At 30.4% G+C, this 17227-nt stretch overlaps 1 protein-coding gene and 1 long non-coding RNA gene across 2 annotated transcripts; one reads left to right on the forward strand and one right to left on the reverse strand.

The window, feature by feature from the left end:
* The first annotated feature begins 1635 nt into the window (after positions 1-1635).
* On the forward strand, positions 1636-2104 carry LOC149989504 (uncharacterized). The gene is made up of 2 exons (XR_016502083.1): positions 1636-1767; positions 2004-2104. It is a non-coding gene; the product is annotated as an uncharacterized LOC149989504 (long non-coding RNA).
* On the reverse strand, positions 1904-4161 carry LOC112279706 (uncharacterized). Its single transcript, XM_024514383.3, has 2 exons — positions 3427-4161; positions 1904-3222 (listed from the first exon to the last, which is right to left on the reverse strand). Exons 1-2 carry the CDS (start codon positions 3673-3675, stop codon positions 2449-2451), a joined length of 1023 nt encoding a protein of 340 aa, XP_024370151.1. The 5' UTR covers positions 3676-4161; the 3' UTR covers positions 1904-2448.
* Positions 4162-17227: the final 13066 nt, after the last annotated feature.

The raw sequence follows: 17227 nt of genomic DNA on the forward strand, positions 1-17227 counted from the left end.
ATATATATATATATATGGTTTGTTAATGAACATAATAATAATAAAAAAGGTCCTACAAAAAAAAAATTGGAGGGTTTTTCTAATTCTTCACAATTAATGTCAGAAGTTGTTGATTTCTTTTTTAAATATATAGAAATTTTTTTTGAATGTAGAAAATGCAAGGGCCAATTAAGTGAATCCTTTTCTACTCTATATTGTATATAATATATATACTTCTTTAAAAAAATGTATTGTTATTTTTTTTACAAAATTCTTTATATCATAAGTTTATTTTAGATATTTAAACATACTAAACATATTAAACTGTAGAGGATTTATAGCTATAAATTGATAAACCACCCAAATATTAAGTTAAAATAAATAAAACCTATCTCTAACTTATGACTTGATTTTTTTATTTCATTTGTAAAACATTTAATATAATCATCATTCCAAAAATACTTCTTGTTTATTTTTTTTTATCACTTCTTTTAAGCTTTAATGTTTTTTAAAAATTAAGAATTTAAAGATATTAATCTAGAAAAATTATCTAGAATCACAACTTCTATGTGTAGAAAAAAAAAAAAAGAAAAGAAGTAATAAATTACTTTTGTATTTGTGTAAGTTACAAAAAAATTGGGTCTCATTTCTTGTATATGAACAAGTAAAAAAAATTTGTGACTACTTATTTTTGTTTAACCTAAACCACATTTTGTTATAACTACATTTTATTCACATTTCATTTAGTTAAAAAAATAATAATACGAATAAAACATATGAAAAAGATTGTATACAGTTTTGTTTTATTAGAATATTTCTAACTATGACAACGTAAATATTACTCTTCCCTGTAACAATTGGGATCTATTTGTAGCACAGATTGATGGGGAAACAAGATGAACAAGACCGTGTAGACTCCAACACCTCATATCAAGGTCAATAAAATGTGTTACACGGGGACTGACAACCTCTATTATTTTCATATTATTATGTTAGAACTCTATTATTCCAATGATTCATTGTCATGACACAATAATTGGTTTAGTATGAATGTTGATTAATCATTACTAAAGCAATAACTGAAAGCACGTAAGGAATTACATCCACCTTCTTTTACAACGGGAAGTTTCGTATCACATCTCCGCCGACTGACCACAGGTGTAGATGATCAGGTAGATGTGAGAACTAGAACGGAGCTACAATTGCAGACAGAATGGATGAGTGACGGCTTCTCTCTTACCAGGTCCTGCTGTGAGGACCCATTTCGGCGCACTACATGCAACCCTGAAGCAAGCATCACATATGTCTGCGAGACTTGCACTGTTCGGAGTCTCGACTTGTCATGTTCTTGTTCATTGTCATGAGACTTGCAATGATGGGCGTGCTCATTGCGATTGCACCTGACATGTGTGACTGCAGGTGATACTTTTTGTAATTCCATTGCCGAGAGTCCGAAGTTCCTTCAGTGAACAGAAACTGTCATGTGGCATATTATATGTGGCCAGGCTTCTACATCGGGTTCTTTTTATCTGGAAGCGCGTGAACCGAATTCGCTCTACTGGGTGAGGAATGATACAGTGATAGACAGGTGTGGTATAGCCTGGGCCAACATGCTTCATTGTTGCTGGTTGCTAAGTTGCGTTGCTGGTGCATGCACGATCGATGAAGTAATCAATGAGAAGAAGTCCATTGGCTAGGCTGGGAATCACCTAGTCACTTGCGGCGCTTCAATCGAAGACATGGGGTTGTGGGCGGAGCAGCGGCGATCGCGCTACCGGTGTTAAAATGGTGAGTTGTATTGATTGGAAATCAGTGCACCATCATGTTGTGTGTGTGGAGGAATGTAGGACTCTTCTATAGCAGTGATGAGTTGAAGAAGTGCACTTTCGATGAATCCTAGTCGTAACATGTCATGCTTCATAAGTGTTTGAAAATCATGCGAAATTCCTCTCGTGGCCCTTAATACAGAGTATTTAGATAATTGCTGTCTTGATGTCTGGCCGGCAATAATTCGTACTTTTCAGGCCTTCAATCCAATCAAGATCTGTGTTCGAGTAGAGCAATTATCGAGGCTTAAAATACACTACATCGTTGAATTGTACAGCAATTCTTCTGACTTGGATCACTGAGAGCCTTCAACTTCGTCCTCCTTGAACTGTGGTCTATATGATCATTCCTTTGGCAGTTCAGAGGACTAGCATCCAAGGACTCTCCAGATGATGTGAGGGCATGAGAACCTGTGTAACTGAGTCTCAGACAAATAACAAGGAAAAAAGAGAAAAAAAAAAAAAAAAAAAAAAGAGGAAAAAAGAGGAAAAAGGAGAAGGAAGATGCTGATTTTACACAAGTTACGGTATTGGCCATGGTAAGATGCAGTTGCACATGTCTTGATATTGCCTAGTGCTGTTGACGGTCGTGGTCATGCTGGGGGTGGGAAACTTCTTCACACTTCTACTCTTTCCCTTTGCTTCAAGGCAGAAGTGATTCGTCAAGACTTCTCGAACTGAACAGATGCTCACAGATGCTGATGGTGCTCTCCCCGACTCGAGATTTGCACACGAAGTAAACCAGAATTAAACATACTCCAAAATATGTGGTGATGGCAGAGCTCACAATGACGAGGAGGAACCCATAGAGTAGCTCCTTCCATAGAGGCAAAGTTCCGTCAGCAACTCCTAGCTGAAATTGTTGCAATGGTAAGCTTAGTAATGCTACAGATAACGCCTTTAGGACCAAGATGGAAAAGGCGGTGAGCCTTCCCGATCCTTCTTTCACCAGCTTGAAGCTTTTAGACAAAGCTTCTCGGCCGTAATTCTGTGGCTCAAATACAGCAACAGAATCTGAAAGCGCGAAATGGAGTATACAAACGAACAGTAAAATTTCAAACAGCGTATACGTGATAACGAAGATCCAATTGGGATTGTGAGGGGGTGGGCCTACACCAGCCTGGATGAGAATCAGAACGACTGACAAACCGATTGTAACAAGACAGCCCACGAATGTAAGCAAAAAGAACCAAAGACCGGTCACCACCATCCGGAATAATGCGGACGGTAGTAGCTTGAACACTCTTTTCACTATTGAATTCGGGTCCGCTTCAATGTAGTTGTCGCTGTAAATGTACGCCACAACATATGTCCACGCTCCAAGTAAAAGTTTTTCGAACACAGAACATTCTACAAGAGTTAACACCGAATAGTCGAGCAGCCACGTGGAATTCGCATCAGGACTGAGAGCTCCCTCCTACACAACCAACCAATCCAACGGACGGGCACATGTAAACTTCAACTTAGCAAAAGAAAACCTGAAAACCTTATATCCTACCCCCACCTTCGCCAACGATGACTTCATTTCTAATGGTATTGCACATTGCAACCTCGCAAACATCTCGCCTTATCAAACCTACAACTTTCACTCATACAAGATAACCTGTAGACAAGTGCGCACCTGAGGAGCAGGGACAAGGGCATTGCTCGTGATTAAGCTTGAGGCTCTCCCAGTGGAGTCAGTGGTCTGAGTTCCTGGCGACGGGGGAGGCAAGAGTGCGCCCATGCAAAGTCCGATTATCGTCAAAGGGAGATCGATGGCGACAAAGAAAGGCAGAAACAGACGGAAGTGTTTGTAAAGAATCCTAGCAGCCTCCTTGAGAATACTGTCGATCCCCCAGCTCTTGATGTTGGCCGGCCACCCTTTCATCTCGTCCCTGATTGTGATGAACTCAGGTCTTGCAGACGATCAACAAGCCAACGCTGTCACCCAGCAACGCTATCAGAAACGTGTCTGTGCGAAAGGAGACTACTTTGCCGTCGCCTTCCTCCGCAGCTTGGAAATCTGATTCCACCACCACCAGTAAGAGCCTCAACTAAAGAAGCTCCAGAAGCTTGGTGGTGACGGCAAACTGATCACTTTTGGTGCTGATCCGCGACGGCCATTTCTACGCATGGCGATTGGCACCCACAAAGTCAACCATTTCCTCTGGAAAATGTAGGCCTGTGATCGTTACTCCTCCAACGCCCAGCTGCACTGATCCATGCGATGATCTGGTATGGATGAGAAGGATCTGATTTTGTTTACTGATGTGTGCCGATGGATCTGGAGTGTGAGGAACAAATCAACTCCCACCAGGACTCATAAGATCAGATCCTCCATTCTGGGCAGGCACCCCCAGTTCTTACTTGCAAGTTTGTTTCTCTGCCAAGTTTGATACTTTTTTGTACTGTGTGCATGGTTTGATTTGGTGGACGAGGGGGACCTAGAGTCAAGCACAATGAACTGAAAATGCAAACATGGCACTTTTGCAGAACATGGTTCAAACATGGCACTTTTGCAAAACAAAATAATTGGGATCCAGCACATGATATTTTCAGGATCACTCAAAATATCAAATCTTAAATATCACAGTTCAAATTTTATTACCCTCTAATACTACCCTTGATTCAAATTTTATTACTCCTTTGGTATGGAGTCAAAGAGGGAAGAGATTTAAGGCAAGGGATGCATCTTTTGATATTTCACTGGCCCCTCTTTTAATATTTTGATTTGGTAAAATATCAAATAATATTTCAAAATATCACAAGACACTTTGAGATCTCATCTTGAGTGAAATATCATTCAAAGAGGCTATGTTTGAATCCCCTATTGAAATCTCATCTATTGTTGTAGGAAGTAAACAGATTTCTCTATTCAAATGATATTTCTTATGCTTCTAATTAGAATCTCAAATATTTATATCCTTATGTTTTGAATATTTCATGTGTTTATTCTAATCTCTTCAAACAACTTCATAAAAACTAGTTTCTTCTATTCCAAGCTAAAGATTGCATTATTTTCATAAAAAATCATATACACATCTTTTCTTTGGCTAAAAGTTATTTTGGATTATATTTTTCTTATCATGATTTTGGCTTTTCTTTTTTAATGTTTAAATTTAATTCTAGATTTTGTTGTTTGAAGAAATGTGTGCTAAGCTCAAATAATATGTTAACATTGTTGATTTTTAAATTCTAACAAACTCATGCAATAATGAGGTTAAATAATTTGACAAAAGAATTATTAATATAGATACTTTTGAAGAGATTGTAGATTTTATTTTTATTTTTAAATAAATAAAATCATATAGAATTATTATATTTATTTAATAACATGTGTAATTTATAAGATACAATATTTTAATGTATTCCATTAAACATATAAAAAATCTCAAAATTTTATTTAATTATACAAAACTATTATTCAATGAATAATAATATCAACAAGTAAAAGAAAATTGAAAATTTGTTTAAATATTTTTTATTTTTCTCTTCTTTTTTTATTTTTATTTTTTAATTCTTTTTTCGTTTCTTTTGTAATTTAAAATTCTTGATCATGGTTTTTTGGTACTTTGGATTATATTGTATATATTGAACATTTTGGTTGAAAATTTGAATAATTTATTAAAAAAAATATCAATAAGAGAATTTTTTTATAATCTTAACTTAATTAGATAAATATAAAAATACTATTTTCTTTTGAAAATGCAATAATTCACATTGGATGTTGAAACATTTTGATTGAAAAATCTCTCCAGCTTCTAAAAGACCTAAGGTCTAATTTTGGTTAAAATGAACATTTTTACAATACATTCAACAAAAAAAATAACATTTGTTAGTCATCAATATGACACATCCAATTGTAAAGTTATGAAGAAAACTAAATAAATTCTATAGTATCTAAAAACCTTGGTTGTTTTTATGATTTAATTTGAAAGATTATAACAATCAAACTTCTAGATTATCAAAATCTGAGCAAATTCTGCAATATTGAGAGGCTAGTCTAATCAACATTAGTTTTGATCATATCAATATATCGTCAGCTTATTGCATTATATCTCTTCTTATTAGTAGGAGAGGCCTTCAATGAAAAAATTAAACAAGCCCAATTTAGGGATTTGATTAAAGGAGTTAAACTATCCAATTCTACAACTCAACAACTAATTCTCCAATATATCTAATCTAAATAAAATTCTTAAAACATTTTGTAAATTTTTTAGTCTAATTATTAATTGAGTCAAATCAAGAGTCTATTAGGTTGAAAAAAGAGGTCCTCTTTTTGTCTAGATATGTGATTATAAATGGATTTGGATAGAAGATGGAAATATAACAAAGCTTTTGGATACATTGTTTAAAATGGACATTTCTGTTCCTGATTTGGATGAATTTTTACTTAATCACATTCAAAAGAAACTCATGTTTTGGAATATATTTAAGCTCTTCTTGGTTAGGAGATGACTAATTATTAATCAAATCCTACTTTCAATTCTTTGAAATTTTATTAGAATATAGGCAGATTCTAAAAAAATTATTAAGAAAATTAAGGGCCTTTTTAAGAATTATTTGTGGATTGAACATGAATACAAAACTTATACTTGAGTAGCTTGAAACATATGTACTTACAACAAATACTCTAAGGAATTAAGTCTCACAAATCTAAACGATGCAATAAATGCTTTGTTTAGAAAATAAATCATTCTTATTTGTGAGCCAATGATCTCTAATCCTCAAATTTTTTTAAAATACAAAATTTCTTGATTCCAACTCAAACATGAAAGAAAGTGGCTAGCCGATTCCTTATGATTCCTTGAAGAAAATTATTGTAGTTCTTTTAATTCAAAAATCTAGAACCGAGTTATTCAAGCATAAAAAAAAGATTGTAGGCCACTTCAAATATAAACATCCAACTATATTTGAGGAGGTTCTGAATGTTGAACTTTGGCATAGTCATGTGTTTCAACAATCCATTTGGCTTGTCACCAAGCCTTGGAACTATTTAACTGGGGACTATAAAGAATTAATAATTATTGGTCCAAACTCTCAAGAAGTCTATTTTTATAAGAAGAAATTAAATAATAATAAAAAAATATTACTGAAACCATAGAATTAGGTTAAAAAATGATTTTTTCAATTATTTAGAATTCATATAATAGTCAACTTAACACTAGATTTTGAGCAAGTAGTACTACTAAATGATTGGATTTGTATTTTTTTTCTATTGAATCTAATCTTGCATTTAATCTTATATATAAGATAAAGTTTTTTTCCACAATTAGATCAAGAAATGAAACTTGGTGTAATCGACATTTAAAGAGACCTATTTACAATCACAACAGTCTCATACTAGCTATCTAAAGTCTAAGATGTCAAATTGTAGTTTTAAACCATAATTACAAAATAACACCTACTAAAAACCACAAACATAATAGGCTTCGATATTCAATATTTTTCATGACAAGTAAAAATTGTTAATTTGGTCTAAGGTCAAAAATAAAAAAATAAAAAATAAAAAACCTTCACTTCTTCCATGGTTTAATTGATAGGCTTAGGTTTGACCATGCACGATATCAATGGCGAGAAAAAATCTATTTCTTAGATTTTACCACTAAGATAATAAGAGCTAATCCAACAAAGCTAGATAATCTATTGGACCTTCATGCTTCTACATAAAAAAATCAACTTCTTTTGAATGTCAAATTTAATTAAAAAAAAACACTTGGAATAAGTATTATGCATAAAAAGAAGCAACCTTCATATGAAGTATTTAGTATAAAGCAATTGCAATCAGTGATTGGAAGAAAAAAATTAATTGTAATATAGATGCATTATGTCCATTCTACCCTCGCACCCTATAGATCATCTTACATAGGTTTTGTGATTGTCTAAAGGCAATGTGTACATAACAATGGTATGGCTCTCTTCTTCAAGTATTAGAAAGAAAGCTATATATTCAAGTGAATTCACTCACATTTGGTTGGTGGCAATGCTTGTTTTCTAAACTTCTACCTAAGAAATTTGAGAAGTTTAATATCATTTGGATATTATTACAAGGGACTATCTTATGAGAACTTTGGTTTGAATAAAATGCAATGGTATTTAATATCAAAAAATAGTCTTTGGAATAAACTACATTTATAATATGGCAACATCCAGAAGATTATAGTGGCATTGAATAGAACTAATTAACCATAAAAGATGATAAAGCACTAACAAAATTTATTTTTGAATACTTTGATGATACATAGAAAAAAAAAAAAAAAATACTCTACATCAAAACAAATAATAAAATATGCTAGCATAGTTTTAATTCTTGGTATTTAATTAAGCTTATCTATCTTAGTTCAAGGATTTTATTACTTTTACTTTGAATTAATAGTCTAAGTCTATTAGTGTGGAATTTTTTAACTCTATTTTAGACCAATTTTATATTGATTATTTCTTACAATAAAATTTATTTTTACTTATAACAATATATATATATATATATGATCCATTATTAAATTAAGTACAATAGTTTATTTAAAGTATCACAAAATTATATCTTTTCACCTTCATTGTATTTGGAGCACAATATATTTACCATCTAGAACTATCCAATTATAAACATTATAGTATCTAGTAATAAGTACCTCCATTAAGATCATCTACAAAAAATAGTAAATCCTTTCATTGTTGTAAGCAATCTTTAATCATCAAGATGGATACAACCAACCAAATTTATGATATTACTATAATCATGATAAAAAGAATTCTAGTTTATAGATGTCCACTTAGTATTTATTTTCTTTTCATTTTGAAATGTATTTTTGCTATTCAAAAAAAAGAACTTTAAAGTCACAACTCATATCATCATTAAGGTTGCACACAAAGAAAGTATGGAATAAGATAATTCTTACTTCTATTATCCATTATTTATAGGTAGTGGCTGCTATAAAGATAAATTTTATTCCTCAATCTAAATTATAAGATAGCCTCAATTAAGAGTTGCTTGTAATTAAATATGTAAAGTAGAAATAGGAAAAACAAGAAAAAAAGAAGTACAATACAAAAACAAGTGAAACAAGTGCAATCAAGCAATTATACACTATAAAAATAATCACGCTTTTTTTACTAAATTTTTATCAAGTAAAAAAAAAGTAAAAGTAAATATTTTTTAAAATATAATTTTATTATATTTTTAATGTTGTAAAAAATATATATATCCAAATTAATATGAATAAGATATGAAAGATTAAAAATAGATGATAAAATAATAAAAAAATTAAGTGAATAATTTTTACCTTAAAGGTAACTTTCTTAAGAGATCAAGAATTTGAGCGTCACCAAGGCTCACAAGTAGTATATATGAATGTCTAAGAGAGGCCATGAGGCCTTAGTCTTATCTTCTTAACTACCTTCAAGGTTCTACAATCCATATAGAACTTGTGCACATCCTTTCTTACAACGACTACACTAGCTACTGGTCTTCTTATTTTCTACTAGTAAAACAAATATTTTTATATATTTTTGACTTCACAATGGTGATTAAAAAATACCAAATTGGCCTAAAAACCTTGTGTGGCCTTCAAATCTTGCTCCATTTCTTCATAATAGCTCCCAAGGTGGAAAAACTCATTTTTATCAAAGTCTTAAAAATTGCTCTAAAAAATCTTTAAAAATCCTAAAAAAAATTATAATTTTTTTATAACATCAATATCAATTTAAAGCTATATTTTCCTATCTTAGTATTTTTTATAATAATTATATCAATTTAAATCAACTATAAATCCTATTTCTTATATAACTAATTAAAAAGACATGAAGTTTTTTCTCATGCTTCTTGTAACTATTAACTAAAATTTATTATTTATTTTTTTATAATTAATATATATACATATATATATATATATATATATATATAAAACCGATATAAATATTGATCTTAATAAGTAATCCTTAATATTCAATAATAAATAAAAATACTAAATCAACTAAGATAATTGCTTCTAAAACTTATTAAGATTTTATTTCTACAACTAACATTCTAATTTTTTATTTGTCTACGGATATCTATACTACTCACCATATATTTTGGTTTTAATCACTTTAAATTTATCTTTTTATCTTAAAACAAATATTGAATCAATTTGATGATTCACAGTTATTATCATAATGGACAACTTTTATGCTTTGATGAATACATCCATCTAGCATTGAATTGAAACTATCCATTGATATCTTATCTAATATGAATATATACCTTTAGTATATCTTATATATCTTTAAGATTTTTTTTTCATTTATCTACTTTGTTTCTTGATCTTCTTATATACCAAAAATAAATTCTTTGACCATTAGCAACTTGCTTAAGATAATATCATCTATAAGATAACTTATGTTACTTTTATTTTTACTTATTTATTTTAATATTCTTACTTTATTATTCATCAAAGGCTTTCAATTCTAATGACTTTGTCAATAAATTAACAAGCATGTCTTCTATTGCATAATACTTCATATCAATCACTTCTATTTCAATCTTCTTTCTTATGACATAATATTGAATGTCAATGTATTTGATTATTGAATGATGCTTTGAATTCTTTACAAATATAAGACATCTTTGATTCTCACATTCTATTAGAATTGATTCTATTTGCACTATTTCAATGTACTCCAAAACTTATCTTAGCCATATTGCTTCTATTATACTATGGCTTACTACCATATACTCTACCTCCATTATTGATCTTACAATTGTTGGTCATCAATTACAATTCCATGAAATAGCTACCACTCCAACAAATAATATTTATCTCATGGTTGACCTTCTATTATTTGTATTTCTAATCCAATCTATATTATAATAATCATGTAAAGTAATATTATTACTTCTAAGGTACAATTTGAAGTACAAAGTAACTTTTAAATATCTCATGATCCTTTTGATGGTTATTCAATGAATTAGTTCCACCTTTGATATATATTGGATTATAACATTCATTAAATATATAAGATCTATCTTTGTACCAACCATTATATACATAAGCAAACTTATTTATATCTTGTATATAATAACTTGCATTTCACCTTCAACTTCAGCAAATTCCTCATTTATGAGCTTCATCAACTTTAAATTGGCCTCCAAAGATGTTCCAATAGACTTACACTTTTATATATTGAATTGATTCAATGTCTCTTCAATATACTTACTTTGATTCATTGTAATGGTTTTTTTAGTACAATTTCTTACAAATTCCATTCCTAAATAGTAATAAAGCTCTTTCAAATCACTCATCTTATATCCCTTTTTAAACTTTGCTTTCAATCAATCCATTATCTTCAAAGTATTAGTTAAAATGATCAAATCATCAACATAAAGGATGACAATCAATAAAAATTTATTTAATTACATTGCATACATGGAATAAATAGCCTCACTTCTTAGAAATCCTTCATTTAGAAAGAATGTATCAATATGTTGATACTATATTCTTAATGGTTGCCTCAGCCCATACAAAGATCTCTTTAACTTACAAATAATTTTTTTTTCTTTTAACAAATCCTTGAAGTTAATTCATATAAGTGTTTTTTTTTAAGTTTTTATTTAAAAAATTGTCTTCACATTCATTTGATGCACCTCGAAGTCTATTCTTGCTCTAATTATGATAATGATTTTAATGGTGATAAATTTGGCCACAGCAACAAATGTCTTATTAAAATCAACATTAGCAACTTGTGAATATTTTTTGGCAATTAATCTAGCATGTATGTCATAATATTATCCATTTCATCTCTTTTGATTCTAAACACTTATTTATAATCAATTAAAGATCATTTTAATGGAAGTTGAATCAATTTCTATATTCTATTATTTATAAGTGATTTATACTCTTTTTTCATTACATTCTTCTACTTCATAGTATCCATGGATTTCATGGCATTATAAAAAGTCAATAGATCAACAAAGAATATAATATTGGCATGTTTTTCACTTATTTCAAGAAAATTGTGGTTATTCCACCATTTACTTAGTTGTTTACTATCTCTCTAAAGATATCCTCTTTTACTTGATGAAGATTCATATTTATGCACTTTAAGGTTTCTTGCAAGCTTCTTCTCTCTTAAAACTTGTCTCTTCATATTCAGTGATTGATACTCATCATTATCATCACCTTTAAGATCTTAATTATCTTTAATGCTACTTTTAGCAATTATAGACATACTTTGGTCTACTTTCATTAGTTTTCTATCTTGATTTGTATTTCTACCATCTTCATTGTCATCATCTTCTTCTTCTTTTATTGCTAAAATTAAAGATGTGTCTACAAATACACCATTATTTTCACTTGGATACATCTCCAAATACTGAAAAAAAAAATTTATGCCCTAAAAACTCTACATCATGACTCTTGGTAATCTTCTTGTTTTTTAAACACATTAGCTTATATACCTTGGTATCTTTACAATATCCAAGAAAAATATATTTTGTATCTTTTGCATCAAATTTAGACCTTATACAATTTGATATCTTTTTATAAGCAATGCATTCAAAAATCTTCATGTGTAAAATATAAGGTTTCTTGCTACTTCAAGTTTCTTGTAGAATCATTGATTTGAATGCACTTATAAGTAATCTATTTCCTGTATACACTATAGTAATTATAGCTTCCACTGAATATTCATACCCAAGATTTTATACATAAAGTATACTTCTTATCATCTCTACAATAGTGTAATTTATTCTTTTAGTAATTCCATTTTGTTGTAAAGTATAAAGAATAGAGGTTTATCTTAGAATGCCTTAAATCTTCAAAAACTCATAAAAATACATTGACATATATTCACACTCATTTTTCATGCCCAACATTTTGATCTTGCATTCACATTGCTTCTTTATAAATGCCTTAAATTCTTTAAATCTTAAGAAACTTTTATTTTTTATTTTAAGGATGTAAATCCATACCTTTCTTAAAAAATCATTAATAAATGTGACAAAATACCTTACTCTTCCAATTAATAGCATCTTTATTGGTCTACAAACATCACAATATACAATTTCTAATAATTTGCTAGCACATGTTACAATTTCACTTGAAAATATAGTCCTTTGTTGTTTGCTTTGTATATAACTTTGACAAACAAGTCGCATGGCATTGTAGCTAAATTGATTAAGATCCAAGTTGCTTAACCTTGATTAGAGCTTTTTTATGCTTTAGATATTTAAATGATCAAGTCATTCATGCCAAATCCTAAACTTATCTTGAACTTGTAGAAATTCAATAAATGACACTACTTCAATTGCATTGATTTTTTTATAATTGATGAAATAGAGGTTGTCATATTTAAAGCCTTTGACAACATTTTTTCCATCCAATGTCTTTATAAAATATCCATTAATGTCAAATTTAACTTTTCAATCATGTGATACAAGTTTACTCACTAAAAAAAGGTTATTTTTTATCTTTAGCTTGTGTAAAACTTCCTTCAATTTAATCATCTTGGTCTAGTCCTTTATTACAATCTCCACTACAATAGAGCCAATTCCAATAGCTTGTACCATGCCATTGTTTCCTAACCAAATTTTTGTTGTTCAAATGGATTCATAAGTGTCAAATAAATACTTGTATAGTGTCATGTGCTTAGTAGCATCCAAATCTATAATCTACTTAGATATAGTAGCCATAGAGGCTCTTTCACTTGCCATAAAATCATATTTATGTCCACCAAAGTTATCACAAGCATTATTTGTATTCTTTATGGCTCTTTTCTTAGCTTTGTAGCAATTTTTTACAAAATGGTATGTTTTATTATAAATATAGTAGTTTTTTATATTATTTTTTAAATTATGATATTAATGAGAATAATTATCTTTATTTTATCTTAAAAATAGAGTTGAATAATCAATTTGAAGCTTATTTTCTTTCTTTTTAGTCATTTTATGGTCTAATCTTAACATGACATAATTTATGATAAGTTTCTTCATGTTGATAGACTCTAGTACCACAATGAGGTAGTTGTAGGACTTTAGAAGTCTCATGAGCAATGTCAACACAAAGTCTTTATTGTCAACTAGTTTTTCAACAATTGCTAGTTGATTTGCAAGTACTTTTATTGTCAAGGACAAGAACTCGATGAAAAAATAATTCAGATAAGTGTGCCTTCACTCAAAGAAAGATAACAAAATATAAATAAACAAGTATGTATATTGAAAGAAAAATTGGAATGGCTATTGCCAAAAGACAAAGAAACTAGAGACCCTTGAAACTAGACTAGAAATAAGAAAGGAGTTGACAAAAGTGAAGAAGGCTTCACTCTTGTCTCTCTATATACTATTTAATTACGGGCTACATGGCGACGTTCTATAGGACCTCCAATATGTGTTGACTTTGTAGGACACATGCCTTGACTTACAAGGCAAGTTTTTCTACGTGTGGGCCACATAATTAGCTTGATCTTCAAGCTAACAACATGTGTGGCACATGGCCAACTTGTTGACCACGTTTCTAATCCAAAAAGTCAATTAAAGACACCTATGAAGTCAAAGCAGTATCTATGAAGCTTCTAAGAAACTTCTATATTAAATACTATAAAATTAACTTACTTTTACATACTTTTACTTACTTCCACTTATTTGTATATGTAATTACTAGCTTACATGAGTATGTCCGTGACATTTACCTTGTTGACATGAGCCATGAGGTCATCTTCTTCTTCCATCTTTATCATTAAGAACTTTTTTCTTGTCCATAGAATGTTAGTAAGGTTTCTACTCTTATAAATACTGTAAAGAATCTTCTATGTTTTTGTTGGTCCATTACAAGCAATTGCATGTGAAAAGATGGCATCATTAAGATTTATTGCAATCAACTCAAAAACCTTATTTTTACAATATTTATACTATTTTTTCATATTGGCATTAGTATTGTTGCTTGGAGGCTTTTTTCTTTCATCATCAATATTTTAAAGGTCCAATGAAGCCAACAAAAGCTCCATTTTTTTTTCACCACTAAAAATTGTCACCTCTAAATTTTTCAATTACTTTTAAGCCTTCACCTTTACTTGAAGCCATATCTAAAGAAGAAGTATATCAAAGAAAATCAAAAAAAGATGAGATAGAACTCTTTGAATCAAGATAAAGAAGTTACTACCTTAGAAATCTATATTATCTTCTTTAAAAAGTAAACTAATGATTTCAATCTTTAATCATTTTTAACTCTCACAAAACACTTCTAATCTCATAAAATACTTCTTATTACTATAAAAAGACTTTTAAAGAAATTTAGTACATAAAAGTACAATGTTAGTGTAGCAATGATATAATTCAATAAAGAAACATAATACTTGTGTTTTAAAATATCATTTTAAGGTATCTCACAACTTCCAAAACCATAAATGCAGCTAACAAGTAAGAGCAAAACTATAGCAATAACTAGATATAAAAGTGAATTTAAAAAATATGAATTCTTAACACTACCAATAATCATAAGATCTACTCTTCACAATAAGAAGGACTTCAAAGTACTTCAAAACTCACAACTAAAGGTGAGTGGGCCCATAACATATTGAAGAAAAAAGAACTTTGAAGTCACAACATGGAGCATCAATAAGGTTGCACACAAAGAAAATATGAAGTAAGATAATTTTCACTTCTATTATCCATTCCTCATACGTAGTGTTGTTGCCCTAATAAACAACTTCCATTCTTTGATGAATACATCCATTCAACATTCTATTGAGATTTTCATTAATATCTTATCTATTATGATAATATACCTTTAATATATTCTCTATATTTTTTAAGATCCTTTGTTTGTTCATCTATCTTGTTTCTTGACTTTTTTATATATCAAGAGCTAACCCTTTGACCATTAGCAACTTACCTAAAATAATATCCTCTACAATGTAACTTATTCTACTTTCATTTTTATTTACTTACTTTAATACTTACAACAAATAACATTGTCTAAGTACCTCACAATGTACATCAATTCCAACATTGGAAAGTATTGACTAAGGATTAATTTGAGATACTATTTATAGAGAATACAACTGTTAAGAATTGTTTTGGAGGAAAATATGCAATTTTTGATGTACAGAACAAGCACAATTCTCAAAAACCACTACCTCCAAGATGCAAAGAACAAATGCAATTTCTACCTTAGAATGCACAATTCTGAGCTTCAATATAAAAATCTTCCACAAATTTTCTCAATTTCTCCACTGGATATGCAATGTTGTCTTGAAAACATCCAAAAACAAGTGTCACCTACTGGGATTTGGTTGATTATTAAATTCGTGAGTTTAAAACAACTATCTGTCAGAGGGTCAATACTCTTTTGCAGCAACTCTGTTACGATAGAATTTGCATTTCTGGCACAAGGAAAAACTTCAAAATCCCTGATTCCAAGGAAACAATAGATCTAGATGTACTATGCTGATTTATCTTAAAAAATTAAAACCTTAGTATATAGTGAGTAACTCACCTCAGCACAGGCACCTCTCTTTCACATCTAGCCATCTACACAGTGGACAAGGATGACAATCAAGGCTTTCACACATCAAATAGTTCTTCATCCACATTTTGACTTTTTAGGTTAAAACAGAACCAAAATCCCACATCACAGGTGCAAAAATCAACAGCAAGTACCCGATTAAAAACATGCTGTAAGAGGCAAGAATCAAAATGTTGAAAACGTTGTCTCTTAACCATTATAAAATCACAAATTTACTATGTTTCTGAAGTTTGACTTTTCAGACACATCCTCCCAAGAATATATATATATATATATATATACATACGTGTGTGTGTGTATAAACTATTGAGTATTTTAAAAAATCAAATGCAATTTCTTAAGTATTCAAGCTAGATGTAACGATACAAATATGATATGTGACTCATCAGGCATTTTAATTTTTGCATTCATTACCAAATTACTCATTCATCAAGTTCATTCGTGGAGTAACCCCTGGATATACAAGGGTTTATCTGTCCACCCAGATGGCATGAAATCAAAATACCTAGTGAATAGATAAGATCGTAGACCTGGCATGTAACCAGCCATTTTGAGACACATTCTCCATCCAGATATCTCTCAAACACCAACAGTGCTCTTAACCCCATTCAGCAGCACTTCCAAGTCAGCTTCTCAAAAGCACTCTTCAGGGTGGAGCAAATTTTGATGACACCTCTGGACCTCTGTCTGAAACCCCTAATATATTTTCCTATCGAGAGCACAGCAAAGGGATATTAATGCATAGGCATTACAACTTCCCATAATGGTGGCATCTCAGGAAATACGGGGTGTTGAACATTATGAGTACCCTTTTGACGAAAGGCATCAGGAGAGCGAACGTTGCCTTCTATGCTGTAGGATTAGTAACGTAACCCTGGTACTAACCTTTCTCCGATTCCCATAACGTAGCAAACCAGTCCATGACACCAACGTCGAATTGCCTTG

Source organism: Physcomitrium patens, chromosome 3 (genome assembly GCF_059467195.1).
Source record: "Physcomitrium patens ecotype Gransden chromosome 3, ASM5946719v1, whole genome shotgun sequence".
Classification (NCBI taxonomy): Eukaryota; Viridiplantae; Streptophyta; class Bryopsida; order Funariales; family Funariaceae; genus Physcomitrium; species Physcomitrium patens.

Coding starts and splice junctions, on each gene's coding strand:
- LOC112279706 (XM_024514383.3), bottom strand. CDS start 3,675: ATGAAAGGGTGGCCGGCCAACATCAAGAGCTGGGGGATCGACAGTATT. Junction 3,223..3,426: donor CCCTTGTCCCTGCTCCTCAG/GTGCGCACTTGT, acceptor TTGGTTGTGTAG/GAGGGAGCTCTCAGTCCTGA.